Genomic DNA, 14,995 nt, shown 5'->3' on the forward strand with positions numbered 1-14,995 from the left:
TTGAACAGATGGTATTGCACTAAAGTCATCTGGGAAGAACAAGGCCTTTTTTCTTCTTGTGATTTGCTTAATTTTCTCACTTTGTTATTTTGCATTTGTGACACCTTTTAGAGTTTTTAACACAGATCACGCAGCATGTGCAGTTGTCTACCAAGTTCATAATGTGAGGACAGAGTGTTGTCGAACTCATTTGGATTCAGTACAGTGTGCGGGGAACCAATCCGGCGCCTGAAAAGCCTGCTCTGGGTGTCAGTGGCATCCTATCTGTTACAGTGGTATTGTAGAGCACAGTGGAGCGGCTGTGATACTGCTGTTGTAACATGCAGTGCCAGGCCCTCTGTTAGTCTTCAGTGGCCTCAGAGGCCAGTCCTTATCTTTTAACAACACGCCTCTCAGCCATCCACTGGCATACAAATGAAAGACTCACTTAGGGGCTGCTCTCTCTCTCTCCCCTCTCCGTCTCCACTCCCCCCCCCCCCTTCCAACCTCTCGCTGTCACACTAATCCTGTTTAGTGTTGGAAACACAGCGCTGTTGCAGTATTGTCGTTCTATTGTGCTCTCCAAGATATTTGGAGTAAACGGTATATCAATACCAAACGCATCAGATATTATAATAGCTTCAATCACACTATCATCACAGTCTGCTTTCCATTTTAAAGCTGTTTTTCCTCATGTCAGACACCGAAGAAAAGAGTCATTTTCAATGTGCCAGTGTGATTTATAAGCCAAGCATGTTTCTCCTCTCAGCTCGCTTGTAACTCAATTATAGAGTAGCCGCTCTAATAAATGGCAATAACATGCCATTGTTAAAGTTTAATATGGTCCTTAATACCAGGCAGTGTTGTCCACTGTGAGTGGACAGCACCTAGAGAGAGTCACCATCCAGACGAGAGGACTTAGTTAACACTAATGGCACACGGCTTGTGCTGAAAACTAATCAAGGTGTCTAGTACCTCCTCTGCTAACATTGTGGATTAGGGTTGGGGCAATATGTTAAAATTGCATAATTACAAACATGTTTGTGATACTTCAAAGACAAACGTAATGTATTCTAGGTGCAGTTTTGTCGTATGCTAACGTAATATGGAAACGAGACAAAGCAGTGTAGTGAAGAGTTTGGTTCAGAAATGGCTTCCAATGTGTATAACAGATATTATTTAAATCTGTTCAGATATTGGCTACGTTTGTTTTTTTTGCCTTGCTAGTGGGACTACAAAAATGATGTGATGTCGGTGATGTGAGATGGACATTCAAGATATTTCAGCAGCTACTAAAAATTGTATTTATTTAATTTCCTCAAAACTTCTGTAAACCTTTTCATATTTGCTTGCTAATTGGAAATCTAATGGAAGGAATTATGTTAAATTAGCATTGGATATTCATGGTCTCCAGATGATTTGAATTTCAATGTTTTACTGACCCTCACCCGAAAATTTTTCCCTAGTCCCAACATTCATGCCAGAATTCACACTTTTTCCAAAGAAATATCAGATTGCCATGAAATTTCTTAGTATATTTATGCTCCCCAGAGGATGAACCTTTTGCATTTTGGTCACCAGATGATCTTTTCTACAGCCCCACCCTCAGGCCCAAACTGTCAAATGTTCACACAATATTTCCTCTAATTAATTTGGTTGATTGAGGCGATGGACATTTTTGATTTGAATGACCCTACGGTGTTTCTCCTGGCAACAAAATCTGTTGGTCATTTTGTCACACTTTAGTACTGTGACATGTAATGAGGCGTAATTGCAGCCTCTAGGGTTCTCTAACAGGCCTTTCTAATTGAAAGCGGTGGTAAATTGGCCAGTGTTGCTATGTTTTCATGTTTTGTTGCTGTAACATAATGTCATGCTATCAGCCTTGTGGTGGTACTTGTTTTTTTTTTTTTTACCAATATACTGTAACTAATGCATTACCACCTCTAAGAAGCGATTGACAAACAAGGTCCTGTTATTTCTGGACAGCCTCCGGACAGGATGCACGAGAGGATGTCGGTTGGCGTCTCAACGCCCGGCTCCTCCTGTCTACATGTCGAAGCGTCCTTGAGAGAGAAACTGAAGCTCATTTGCTGCTGATGGTTAGCCCAGTTTCTCGCATTGTAGCTTTCCAACATCGATGTGTTAGTGTGTGGGAATGGATGACTGACAGGCAAATTGTTGCAGCACTTTGTTTAAAAGCCTTATATAAATGCTGTACATTTACCAAATCACACATTTTTATTATACTATGTTCTATACTCTATAACACTTTGAGGAAGCTATGAGAAAAACAGCATAGTTTCACGGTAGAGTAGGTGATAAGTCACATGGTATAAAATCAATTTTGAGATAGTTCCAAGAGCATTTTTTCTTTATATCATGTGGCCGATATGAATTACATTAAATAATTAAAAATATGTTAAGTTAAAGTAACTAAACTCTTTACCAGAGACCCTATATAAATATGATAAACAGAGTTTGACATCAGAAGGTAAAAGAACATATTATTCTGTATTTTTGGTTCTTTTTAACATTAATAACATTTCCACCCAGCGTAATGCTTGCCTCAGACAGAAGCAATTTATTTATCAGGTGTAGTCTATGTATTTTGCTACAAGGACATTTCTTTGCATAACTGGATGGATAAACCAACTTGAATAACATACAGAAGAGAACCAAAGCTACAGGTTTCTAATGGTAAGGACAACCTGCCTTCATAACATAGGAATATAATAATGTACATTAAAACCCATTTAATATTATAACATATTCAATATTATTTCTTATGCAGAAGGAAATTAAATCAATTAATCCATTTTAGAAATAAATAAAAGTGAACATTTTAAGGTGTGGGAGAGACATTTCCTTTCCTCTGCTGCGTCTCAGTGGCGAACAGAAACTTGTTCCACTGATCTGAAATAACGTTGCATTAAACTGTGATAAAAGTTCATGATATCCTATATGACTGGCACAGCCCACACAGCTCATTATTTTTGATTAGCCTCACCTTTCCAGTACATTATTGCCAGCATTTCATGATACTGCTGCTCTATATCTTTAACCATTTGAATACTCAGCCCTAAAGGCAATCAGATGTCTGGCAATCAGATGTCTGTTATGATCAAATTATGTAACTGCAGCCAAGACATGTAGTCCCTAGACTTCATTAATATCTGAAGTTCACTTTCCATTTATAGTCCTGCTGGACAAGAAGCTTCATGTCAGTTGAGATAATGAACAGTACAGTAGTACATTTAAATGATTGCAGTATGTAAGTATATGTTATTTTGAATTGTTTTTTTTCTGTATTAGAAGTCATGTTTCATCAGTGCAAAATTACAAATACATAATGTATATGACATTTTGCCTTGTTTTTCCTGCATTAGAAGTCATGATTCATCAGCCCTGTCTTCTAAAAATAGTTTTCCCATATATGAAACCTGCATTCTCGATTACATTTCGAAGGAAACGTATTTTGTCGCAGATTTGTGTTTGACGTATCACAAATACGTTTGCAAGTCCGAGGATGTGACGTATACAACGAGCGGCGTGTAGAGTATGCGATGTAGTATATCGAATGACCGTTAATGAAAGTTCCATGGTATAATAATGAGTATGACAAGCAAGAAAGTCCACTACGAGTGGGCAGGAGCGGTGGTGGATGGGTCCAACAAACACCAGACTTTCCCCGTATAGGAGACCTCTGTTTAAGACTGTTTAAAACCGCTCAACTTTCCCTCAAAATGTATTTTGGCTAGTTGTATGTGAATGTAGTTTTGTGGGAGACAGGGTTGCCCCAGGAGACTGCTGTTCATGTCCCATGTGAAACATAGTCATTTTAAGCCAAACCATGATGTTTTTTTTACTAAACCTAACCCAGAACTAAGTAGGGTTGTTGAATTTTTTGTTTTGTTTTGTTTCAGTTTACAACGTTAACCCAACATGTTCTCAACTCAACTCGTCACACCCCTCCTTGGCGTCACGTCCCCCTCCTTTATTTTTGGCATCAAACTCACTATAGTTCCCCTTGGCGTCACTTTAGTGAATTTGTTGCCTAAACCTTAACCCTAAAGTTAGGTTTAGGAAAGCAATACCTGGTTGGACTTAAAACTACTACGTTTGTACAGTGAAAATGAAACTGAACGTTGTGAACACGGGACACAAACGAACAGCTGATTGTAACGTGGCGCATAAGACACAAACAGCGGTCTCCTGGATGAAAGCCTTGTGTTCATTGGACTCATCTACCTCCCCTCCAGTCCGCCCTGTGTCTCTTTCGCTCTTCAAACTACGTCACCACACTCCCGGCACACTTTCTCGGAGTGTTTACTGTTGCCGCGAATGGGTTTACATTATTGTTAATGGAACACCAGGGTGCCGTTTGCGGCGGTACCGAAAGCCCACGGCCGTGACAAAGCGTTGGTATTAAACGCCATGGGAATGAGAACGAGAATCGTGTTATTATTTAAGTTTTTGAAATGACCTGTTAAAAGTGTAAAATGAACGTAGCAGAATGTGTTACTCTTTAGTGACCTTATTTATTATCATATGTCCAAATCGCAAGCATAGTTATGGCCTTATTTTATGAGTACAATAAGTCAATATGGAATAACCAATGGAGACTGTGGACTTAGTCATCTCGTACAGATTTTGTCCTCATGTTTTTATACTCAAAGAAAGAATTTTACTTGACAACTGAGGGCGTTTGCACAATCACAGCTACGTTTTTTTTAGTCTTTGTCCTCCTGTCTAGATTCCTATCATTCAATATTCATAACCACGCTTGTTTATTCTAGCCTGCAATAGGTATAATAGAGACAACTTTTAAATAGATTGAAACAGAATGATCCCTAGAGTTTTGTGACAAAAACAGAGGCATTATTTCAATTTCAAATGGGATGACATTTCTAGCAACGCACCAACTTACTTCAGGAGGTGCCTTTTAGTTAAAGCTGTTTCAGCTTCAAAGACTTTAGTTGTGGCCTTGAGCAAACAGTGTACGTTGCATTGTTTTTTGTTGTTCTTTTTCACCACTTTGAAATGCAAAAGTATTAACAGTTCATACAAAAAAATACAGCTGATTGTAACCTCATGCCCATACTGTATGTATGCTGCTTGCAAAGTGGACGGGTTGCAAGAACAAAGGGGCAGCAGTGGTTCTGCTTGGAAAATCCTAAACACTTTGAATATATGAAAGGTGACCAACCATTACACACAAATACAAAGTTTTAGCTGTGTTTAGTTTAGGGGTGCTCCGATCAATTTGCCATCGATCGCTATCGGCCGATATTCGTTCTAAATAGTTTGATCGTGGTCTCTATAAATCCGATCAGAAGAGAATCAGATGTGGCATCAATCCTGAATTGAAACATTTTCAACATTAATTTGCCTGCTTTCTCGCCTGTTCTTTAATTCGATCTGAGAGCGACACAGCTGGACACACGTGCACAATCTGATAATCTCTTAAAAATGATATAGGCCTAAAGGATATTCCTATATAGAATATAATCAGCCGGATTCAGATAAACGATTACACATGCATCTCGTGCTTGCCAACCCGTTTGATTAAGAGAGCGACAGAGATAAGCAGACACACACCGGTCATAATGTCCAGTGAAACTAATTCCCTCCAAGCACAAGTTGAATTGTATTAAAATTACGTTTCCACATATGCCTTCATATGTGTGCAGCAAGCCACAGTGCAAATGTTGTTTTTGAAAGGCTAAACGCCAACAAATATGGATTGAAGCAGAATATTTCGTTAGATAAAAACATGTTGTGAATTTTCGAAATGATTACATCTATCTTTTTTCATTACATTTTGACTTTTGGACTTTAAAATGCTCTGGATTTATTGGAAATGTTTGGATCGCACGAGTTGATAACAATCCCACACAGCCACCACACAAATTTAATTCTACAAATAGTATAGCCTAATATTCACTCCCAAGCCTGTTTGTAACCGGTACCGACAACGTTATCTTCACTTTGCCTCTGCAGTGCGCCGCTACAGAATGAATATAGGGCAAACACAGATGTAAAAAGAATAGACCTGCAAAAAGGTTGATCTAGAATACAAATGGCAACGTTTTGAAAGAAGTTTCGAACAGAGAGTATGAGATACAGTCTGAAGTCATGGAAACCGCTGATGCCGTGGCTCCAGCCGAAAGGAAACAAAATTGTCGAGCTTTCATTCATTTTAAACTCGATAAACACAGATAAGATCATTTCTCCCATTTGTCGGGGACATTGACATCTTCCAGGAAACATGGAACAGCACAGACACACACAAAGACGCTTATACAAAGAGCAGAATGAGGAGCAGAATTTCCTGTTGACGGGCGCAGTGAAATTACTTTAAAAAGACCCTGTGATTGTGATCAGATCAGCCAATTCTGCTTCCAGCGATCGGGGATCGGCCCCAAATATCCTGATCGGAGCCTTAGATTAGTTAAAGGGACTGTTTGTAACTTTTTAAGCGTATAAATGTAGCAGGTCGCCACACATGCGCGCTCGCATATGCGCGTTCGCGTGTGGCCGCTGCCTCTCCTCCTCTGCCTGCCTGCCTTCACTCAGATAGCGCCAGCGTTCTCAGCTCGCTCCACCTCTAGACGTGAACGCGCGCTCACTCCACACTGCAGAAGAGTTAGTTTAGCTCTGAGAATATCTAGTGAATGTACAGTGGACGTTTGTGCAGAAATAAATGCAGCAGCTCCTCCAGACCAACAGAGGTTTCCCGTGTCTTGTGAAGTGACGGAGCTCCTCAGCGAGTAACGTTACCGTCTCGTTACCGACCGGGTGCCGGTGTCTCCCTGCTCTCTCCGGCTGCGGGCGGAGAAAACAGGGAGACACGCTGCAGAGCTCCGCTGCATCAGCCTGCACTTAGGCAGGAAAAGCCAACACTAGGATCAGATCTAAATCATGTTCATGGAGAGACCTTCGTCTGGTCAGCTAACATTACTGCCAAGCAGCTGAAATATAGTGATATTGTGGTTTTAGCTGACGTGTGTCGCCTCACTGTGTTGAGCAATGCTCGTTCAGGTATATTTAGAGCGAGCAAGCGCGAGCTCGACGCTGACTTTCGTTGATTTCACGGCCACAGGTGTCGCTGTTAAGAAGCATTTCTGAAAGTTACAAATAGTCCCTTTAAAGTTAGCCCACTCTTCAGAGCAATGAGGTTCAAACCTCTAACGTCACAGAAATGGAGCAGTATAACCAACATAATTGTTGTATTTATTGTATAGCTCGATTGCATTGAATTGGGCAGTAACATGTAGTATTTATTTTATTCTTATTATTCCAGGACTACAAGTGTTTCCAAGGTTCAAAATCCATGTCAACTTTCCTCCTCCTATTGCTTTTTCAATTGCATTCTGAAGCCTGTTCCCTCCAGAAATTATGTCCACAATCCTCTTTCGTGTTTCATAAGGCAGAAAAAGGTTATGATGGGAAATTTCCAAATCAAAGACTATAGTTTGATCTGCATGTTGAAAAGTGCTTTTAATTGCATCCCTTTGGAGAAAATTGTGCTGCTTTTTCAGAACTGCTGCTTCTACCGTTTTTAAAAGCGTTTGGGGGGTTTAATATTGTCAAAAGTACAGTTGTTGACTAAACTTAGTCCTTGCATTAGCGTGGGGAATTGTTGACTTTGGAAAAGCTCTTGTAACTGCAGAATTACAAATGCGTGGAGGGACTTAAATTCCCCTTGAGCTACCTCTAGACAAATAGAAAGACCTCCACAAAAACCAACAGACCTCCCACTCATGCTCAAACAACAAAGGAAATACAAACAAGTCTTGAAAGCTACCCAATGGGATGACCAAGGAGAGGTTTGAGCATATTAAAGTGATTCCTAAAATGCACCTGCCAGGTCCCCCTCCCTGCAGTGTAAGAAAACAAATGTCGACGCAACTGTTGCTCCAAATATTTTACTCAGAAACAAGGAAGTATTACTACATCCGAGTAGTTCCTTCACACGTACTTCGTTTCTGGAGGATTAAAGATAAAAGAGTCAATTCAAATGCTGTCATTTGGCAAATGCGTGTTTTAATCAGGAATTAGGGCCTTAATAATAATATGGATGTGATGAGCATTTTCTTTTGGTGCTAAATCTTACAGACTTTCATTTCAAGCCTGCAAATCAGGGGCAGATGGAATTAGCCAAGAAGTATGTGGGGGATGAGAGATGTGTCGCTAGGGGTCGACGCCTTTTGTGGAACATAAGTCCCATTTATCCCAAATTAGGACGGGTGCGGCACTGGTTCGCTTTGATGTTCCTCTTGGCGGGAGCCTGGGTGGAGTGCAGAGGGGGGACGGGGCAGATTGCTGGAGCACAAACAGATGTTCAAGGCTCATCCTTTGAGGTGGTGATGAAACGTTGCCACAGCGAGAGTCTTTACATCCCACTGTCAGTCAGTTGACACAGAGACAAGGGCAGGGCTGCAGTTGCTAGTTTAATGGTGCTGCATATGGGCTGTTATACGCAACAGCAGCAGATCAAGCAGTTTGACCTACATCTGTGCTCAGTTTGAAAGATTCAGTGTATTGCGATGTGTCGTAAAAAGGAACTACCCTGTAAGCATTTGATGGATAAGGAAAAAACATGTTCATAATAGAATACCATGATTTCGTAAAAGATGCTGAAATTGTTCTTAACTAATTTAACCAAACACTGAAGCTCTTATCCAACATATGTCTTCTCAACCTCTTCGCTCTACATTTCAACAGGTTTATAATGTTGCACAGGCTGTCATATCGACATCTCTTCAATGTTAAAATGTTTGCTGTAGTTATCTGCACCTCATCTAACTGGCTTTGTCTCTGTTACTCCAGGAATATGACGACGACTACGGAACAACTTATGATGACCAAGGATATGAATCGTACGACAACAACTACAGTAATCAAGGACAAAAGTAAGTTCTGCTATTATTTCCACACTATTAGGCATTTACCAGCCCAGTTTATTCCGAGGAATTATGTTCATGTTGGACATTTATGCGGCACACAACTCACTCCCAATCCCAAGGTTGAGTGCCAGTAGAGGAAGATTATGTAGAGAGGTGGAAAGTGTCGGGTCAGGCATGTAGCATTTGACTTTCTCGAAATTGTAAGTCAGTGACTTTTAAAACTGCACTAATCAATATTTTTATATTACTCATCTATAGATTAACTATGTGCAATTGAAAAGGACTTTACATTTCCCCTCAGCTATACTGAGCATTTTGGTATTTATCAGCTGTTTATCAGCATGTTTTGATATTAATTTTACGGCGCAAAACTTTATCATCTGGCTCACCTGCTCATTAGTGATGCACAGTTCAATCGCACCCACCGGTCCATTATGAGAGCCAGTCCATCCGCCCAACATGCAAAAGTATATAGTAGACAACATAGTAGCACAATTGTCAGGACTGAGGTCTGAGACAAGAAGGAGAGAGATGGAGGAGCGCTGCCACAGCAGTGTGTGTTTGAGAAAGAGCGAGAGTGACAGAAAGAGGGGAAAAGACTGCGGAAGGTGGCGAAAATAAAGAGGGATTTTGATGAAGTTTTTATTTTTTCAACTACATTTTAGTCTCGTCTTTTTTCATCAACAATATTACATGTTTGATATCGTCACCGTTAGTATTTAATGATATCGGTGCCGTCGTCATCGTCACGTAAAAAAAAGGTCGTTGACGATCATATTTCATCATAGTTTTTGTTAATGAAAACAACACCATGCCGCTCTCGTCAACCTCTTTTCTCTTTGGTTATTGTACACTACCTGCCCACCACTGAACAGCAGACAGACAAAGTTAGTGCGAGCTGGTGAACATAGTGGAGCATTTAGCATCAAAGAGCCAGATATTTCTTCTAAGGAGTTGGTGGAGACCAAACCAGAGCTAAAGAAGGGTGAATGCTCTACTTACATTCACCAGACGGACAGAAACAACTCCAAATGAAAGCTAATGTTGCTTTGTGTCTGCAGGTTATAATAGGTACATATTTGCTAACACATTCACCACAACAAGTTAAAAAGTTGATAATATGTCAATGTTCAACCTAGGTGGAAGAACAAAACAAAAAAACAAAAAATTATTGCTCTGCTTTATCGGCCAAAATAACCACAATGTTTACTTTAACCATACCCTACCCATACTGTAGCTGCCATATACTGTGTATTGTAGAAATAAATAATATACAAAACATGTTGGGAAGTTAACAAATTTAGTCCTTGAATATAACCTTGAAAAATTGTCCAATGTTAACGTGGGGATAGAATTGGCATTCCCACTCAGTTTACTGGTGTTTCTATAAAGGCTAAATAGAATGAAGGAGAATTTATTTGCAGGACTGTTGTATCAGACTGCATTAGTTTTAGATAGGTGTACCTTTATAAACTGGCAACTGAGTGTACGTATGAGCAATAAATGACTCAATTCAAACTGGGTTATCATGTAGAGTTCATACCAGGACTAAAACATGACAATGGCAGGACTCCGAACAGCTCGAGTGAGTGCACTGAATAAAAAAAAAGATGAGTTATACTTATGTCTCTCCGAGTCTAAAATACGAGTTTATGAGCAGCATCTGAGGGCGCTGCAGTCTGGCCATTTGGGCTGGAGCAAATGTAGAGAGAACATGAGGTAAAATTGAGATTTGAGAACAGCTGGATTATGGTGCATGAGCTGTTAAGAGTCATTTATGCTCATTTTCTGCCCTGTTTGAAACTCGAAAGAACACTTTGTGTTAATGAAGTATTTTGTGAGGGGTGAAATGTTTTTACTGACCTTTAAGTTGTCTTTTAAGATTAACTCCAAAAAAGTTCAATTCAACATTGAATTCCACTTCTTAAAAAAACCCAATAAGACTGGTTTAGAAGATTTGAAATGATCGGATGCATAGCAGGATCTCTAATAAATATATAAAATAAACCAATCTTAGCAGACTCTGTGACGTATCACTCTAATTGCAGCTTATTAACCGTATTATCTTTAGTTTTAATCACCCTTTAAAGTATCTCGCCGAAGGTGCCTTTTGCCCGCTGCGTTTCTCGTGTCAATGCAAAATAAACAGCCTTAGTGGTACGTTGCTCCATTTAACAGAGGGTCCTGCACAGCTAAATGCAGAATATTGATTTTCTTATATCCAGGGAGCTATCGCACTCTCCAAGCCACACAAGGTCAAAGGCTCTCTCTTTGGTTTGTTGGTGTCCCGCTCTATTTTATCAGCACACAATGTGCTACATTTATGTATGCCTGTCTGTGCCACTTCAAAAGAAAGAGTGATTGTTGCAACATTTAGTGTGTCAAAAATTGGATTGTATTGGCAGCAGCTGGAAAAAGATGAAAACAGACAGAGAAGAAGAAAGAACATTATTCTGTCCGTTGGCTTTTGTGAGCAGGGTGGTCGATGTTTTCTTTTGTGAAGGTGTCAGGATGTCTGTCACCCGGGCTTCATCCATCTTTTGTGCTATCTCTTTTTTACGGGGGGCCAGATCACACACACACACACACACACATGGACACACACTCTCTAACACACCGAGGGATGTATATCTTGAAGTGTTGGTGGTTATGCTCGCCGGGGGGAAACGCGGGTCCGCCTCAGGAATCTGCAGCTATTTGTTTTATAAGCATCCTCGTGAATAACGGTGGGGGTGTTTTGGTGAAGGTGGAGCGAGGGAGGAGGGGTGGGGGAGGGGGTTGAAAAATGGAGGCCATCATGTAAATGCTGGAGGCTGGGTCGACTCAAAGAGATTTTCATGTCTGTTATCTGCTGGGAAACAAAGCAACTAATAGGACCCAGACATGGAAGCCTGTGCCTCCAGAGACAGCTGATTCACTTTGCTTCTTTCTCTTATTGCTGTGTCCTGGATTTGGTTGAAAAGTTGCAAGTTACTGCAGGCTGACATTGTGCATATGTACAACGTAAGCTTCATGCAGTATTTATGTGATTTGATCGGCCTTGGATTGATTGAATTTTCACCATTTGTCCATAAATATAAGACGTATTATGTGGCTTTGTTCGCTTTGTTTGTCGTTTGTTTACTCCTGAGAGACAGTACATTGGAAATGATTTACATAACTATGACTACAACACATTCTAAGGCTATCATAAAGCCACGGCTTATCCATTTATTACCTTTAATTATTGGATCATTGTACTTCACAGTTACAATCCTATTTAGCTTTTTGATGGACAAAGGTGCATTATTTTCACCCCGAGCTTGAGGAAAGGCATAGCAGGTCCCAGCTGCAGCAGGGCCTCGAGGAGAGAGTGTGTGTGTGTGTGTGTGTGTGTGTGTGTGTGTATGTGCCGGTGAGTGTGTATGTGCCGGTGAGTGTGTTTGTGTGTGTGTATGAGGACGAGAAGTCTCTAACAATGTTTCTCAGGCCTAAGGAGCTCCCAGTCACCAATCTGAGCTCTGACTGCGTGGCAGGTTTTCAGTTGCCGGAGGATAACAAGCAGAACAATTTACAGTCTCTCTGTCATGGTATTACCCCGGTGGCTTATGCTAGAAACAGGCCTGCCATTTGTGAACACGGAGGGGAAGGAAGAGGATGGTTTTAAAAAGGCTTCTGCTCTTAAGACAAGTGTAATGCTGCATCAGTGGATTCACTGATACCTTAATTATCTTGAAATATATTTCCATGGCACATGAAATACATTTAGCTGTACGTGGTTATCAGAGTTATCTTAGTATCCTGGGTAATATGCCCACCTTAACTTAAAAATCAGACATGACATTCCTCACTAGAAAAGATTGCAAAACAGAGATATGTTTATATTGAGTTGATCTATTACATATATATATATATATATATATATATATATATATATATATATATATATATATATAAAATAGGGCTGTCAAATTTAACGCGATAATAACGAGTTAACGCAAATTTGTTTTAATGCCACTAATTTAACGCATTCGATCTTTCGGAGGTTGTGGCGGGCTGAGTTTTAAAGCTAGAGTGAAGATTGGCATTATATGAAAACATAAAAACCTAAGGAATCCATTGGTACCAACCATGGAGGCTAAATAATGCTCCAAACTTGCGCTAAATTTTGGTAAGGAAAAACTGTTTGGGCTTTTTCAGAGGGTCAAGGGATCCCTTGACCTCTGACCTCATGAATATGTGAATGGAAATGGGTTCTATGGGTACCCACGAGTCTCCCCTTTACAGACATGCCCACTTTATGATAATCACATGCAGTTTGGGGCAAGTCATAGTCAAGTCAGCACACTGACACACTGACAGCTGTTGTTGCCTGTTGGGATGCAGTTTGCCATGTTATGATTTGAGCATATTTTGTATACTAACTGCAGTACCTGTGAGGGTTTCTGGACAATATTTGTCATTGTTTTGTGTTGTTAATTGATTTCCAATAATAAATAAATACATACATTTGCATAAAGCAGCATATTTGCCCACTCCTATGTTGATAAGAGTATTAAATACTTGACAAATCTCCCTTTAAGGTACATTTTGAACGTGCGATTAATTTGCGTTTAATTGTGATTAATCGATTAAATATTTTAATCGCTTGACAGCCCTAATATCCAATGATCCAATGAAATCCATGCTTCCAAGCTTCTTCTTCCTTGCCTTTGTTGGCACATTATTGTCACATTACGGTAACCAACTGTTGATTGTTGAAATTAGCGTGAAACCACTGGCAGGACAGTGTATCATATATCCTTTGTGACCATGCACAAGTTACAAACAAAACAGACTAGAGGTCAACCGACAGTAGATTTTTAAAGGCCGATATAATAACAATAGTTTGGAGCAGGAAAACGCCGATATCTTCTTTACTTCTGCACAATACTTTTGTGTATGCTGTTTTTGATAAACTGACTTTTGTCACTCCGGGTTTCGTCATTCGTGAGGGAATATCCTGTGTGATTTGGTATTTATTTACAATGGGCGATGCGCTGTTCTTTGGCTTATGACTAGCGAGGATTACTTCTGTTGCACATCCCGTTTCATTGTTAAATGCCATTCTTACAAACCATTATTGTATGTGAACGTTACCGGGGTAAGGAGGATCCCAAAGTGTGCAATTTAATTTCATGAATGGATAGTTACGTGGCTGGATTATTTGGAAGAGAGAACGGCAAATTGGTAAGCAAGTTAAAGTAACAGTGAATTATTTTCTTTTCCTCTCTGGCTGCCTGTCTTGTATCACAGACAAAAAGCTGATAGTATTGCGTTATATCTTTGAGAGAAATCCTAAATTATGTTCTCCCCTTCTACCTTGACTTTGTGTATGGTGTTTCCATGAAAAACGGTGATGTATGTGATTGGAAGCTGTCCAACCATCAGCTACTACCGGAGCCCAGCTCCACCGATAATGATAGTTTGTAAAACGTCCTATCGGTGCCGATCTATACCTCGAAAACAGACACCCACCCACTGCTTCATAGCAATACTAGGGGTCAGAAAGTCCACAAGGTACCTTTTAAATATTGACTGGGATGGAAAAAGAGCGGGACAGTTGACTCAGTAAAATGGTCAATGCTTCTACAAAAAAACATCACTCCATTAAAAGTAATTGTCCTGCATTGGAATTTGAAATTTTTAAGTATTCTTCTCAGCAAAATGCACGTTACTATCAAAATACAACAGCACATATTAAGAAAAATCATTAATTTCACTCTGTAACTCTATGCATTGTCGAAGACTATGTCCCTTACTTTGTTAGCAGCAACACAACACCTCGAGTTCGAGCGGAGAAGTGTCTGTTTTGATTACAGCCTTTAAGAAATGTTTTAATATTGTTTACAGCTGGCTAATTAAATCTTTATCAGTACATCATATTTTGATTAAATGCTTTGGCCTTAAAAAAAACCATTCTGTAAATATCACTAACTAAAGCTGTCAGATATTTGTGGAGTAAAAATGTCTGAATTACAGCCAAGAAAAACTATGAATTGAAACAGAAACTTAAATGCTATAATTACATAAGAAAACATACTAGCTTTAATATGTTATGTTATTGCATGTACTGTATGTTACTG

The 14,995-nt window shown here is 39.8% G+C and overlaps 1 protein-coding gene across 3 annotated transcripts in view; it reads left to right on the plus strand.

Moving 5' to 3' along the window:
• Positions 1–14,995, plus strand: part of khdrbs3 (KH domain containing, RNA binding, signal transduction associated 3) — a 131,729-nt gene that overhangs the window by 92,291 nt on the left and 24,443 nt on the right. For all 3 annotated transcript variants that reach the window (XR_012590678.1, XM_074613719.1, XM_074613718.1), the window contains one exon: positions 8,815–8,897. Coding sequence is in view for 2 of the 3 variants with exons in the window: in XM_074613719.1 (XP_074469820.1) it covers positions 8,815–8,897 (83 nt within the window). In the remaining variant the exon portion in view is untranslated. The remainder of the gene's footprint in view (positions 1–8,814; positions 8,898–14,995) is intronic.

The sequence above is a fragment of the Sebastes fasciatus genome, chromosome 17 (genome assembly GCF_043250625.1).
Source record: "Sebastes fasciatus isolate fSebFas1 chromosome 17, fSebFas1.pri, whole genome shotgun sequence".
NCBI lineage: Eukaryota > Metazoa > Chordata > Actinopteri > Perciformes > Sebastidae > Sebastes > Sebastes fasciatus.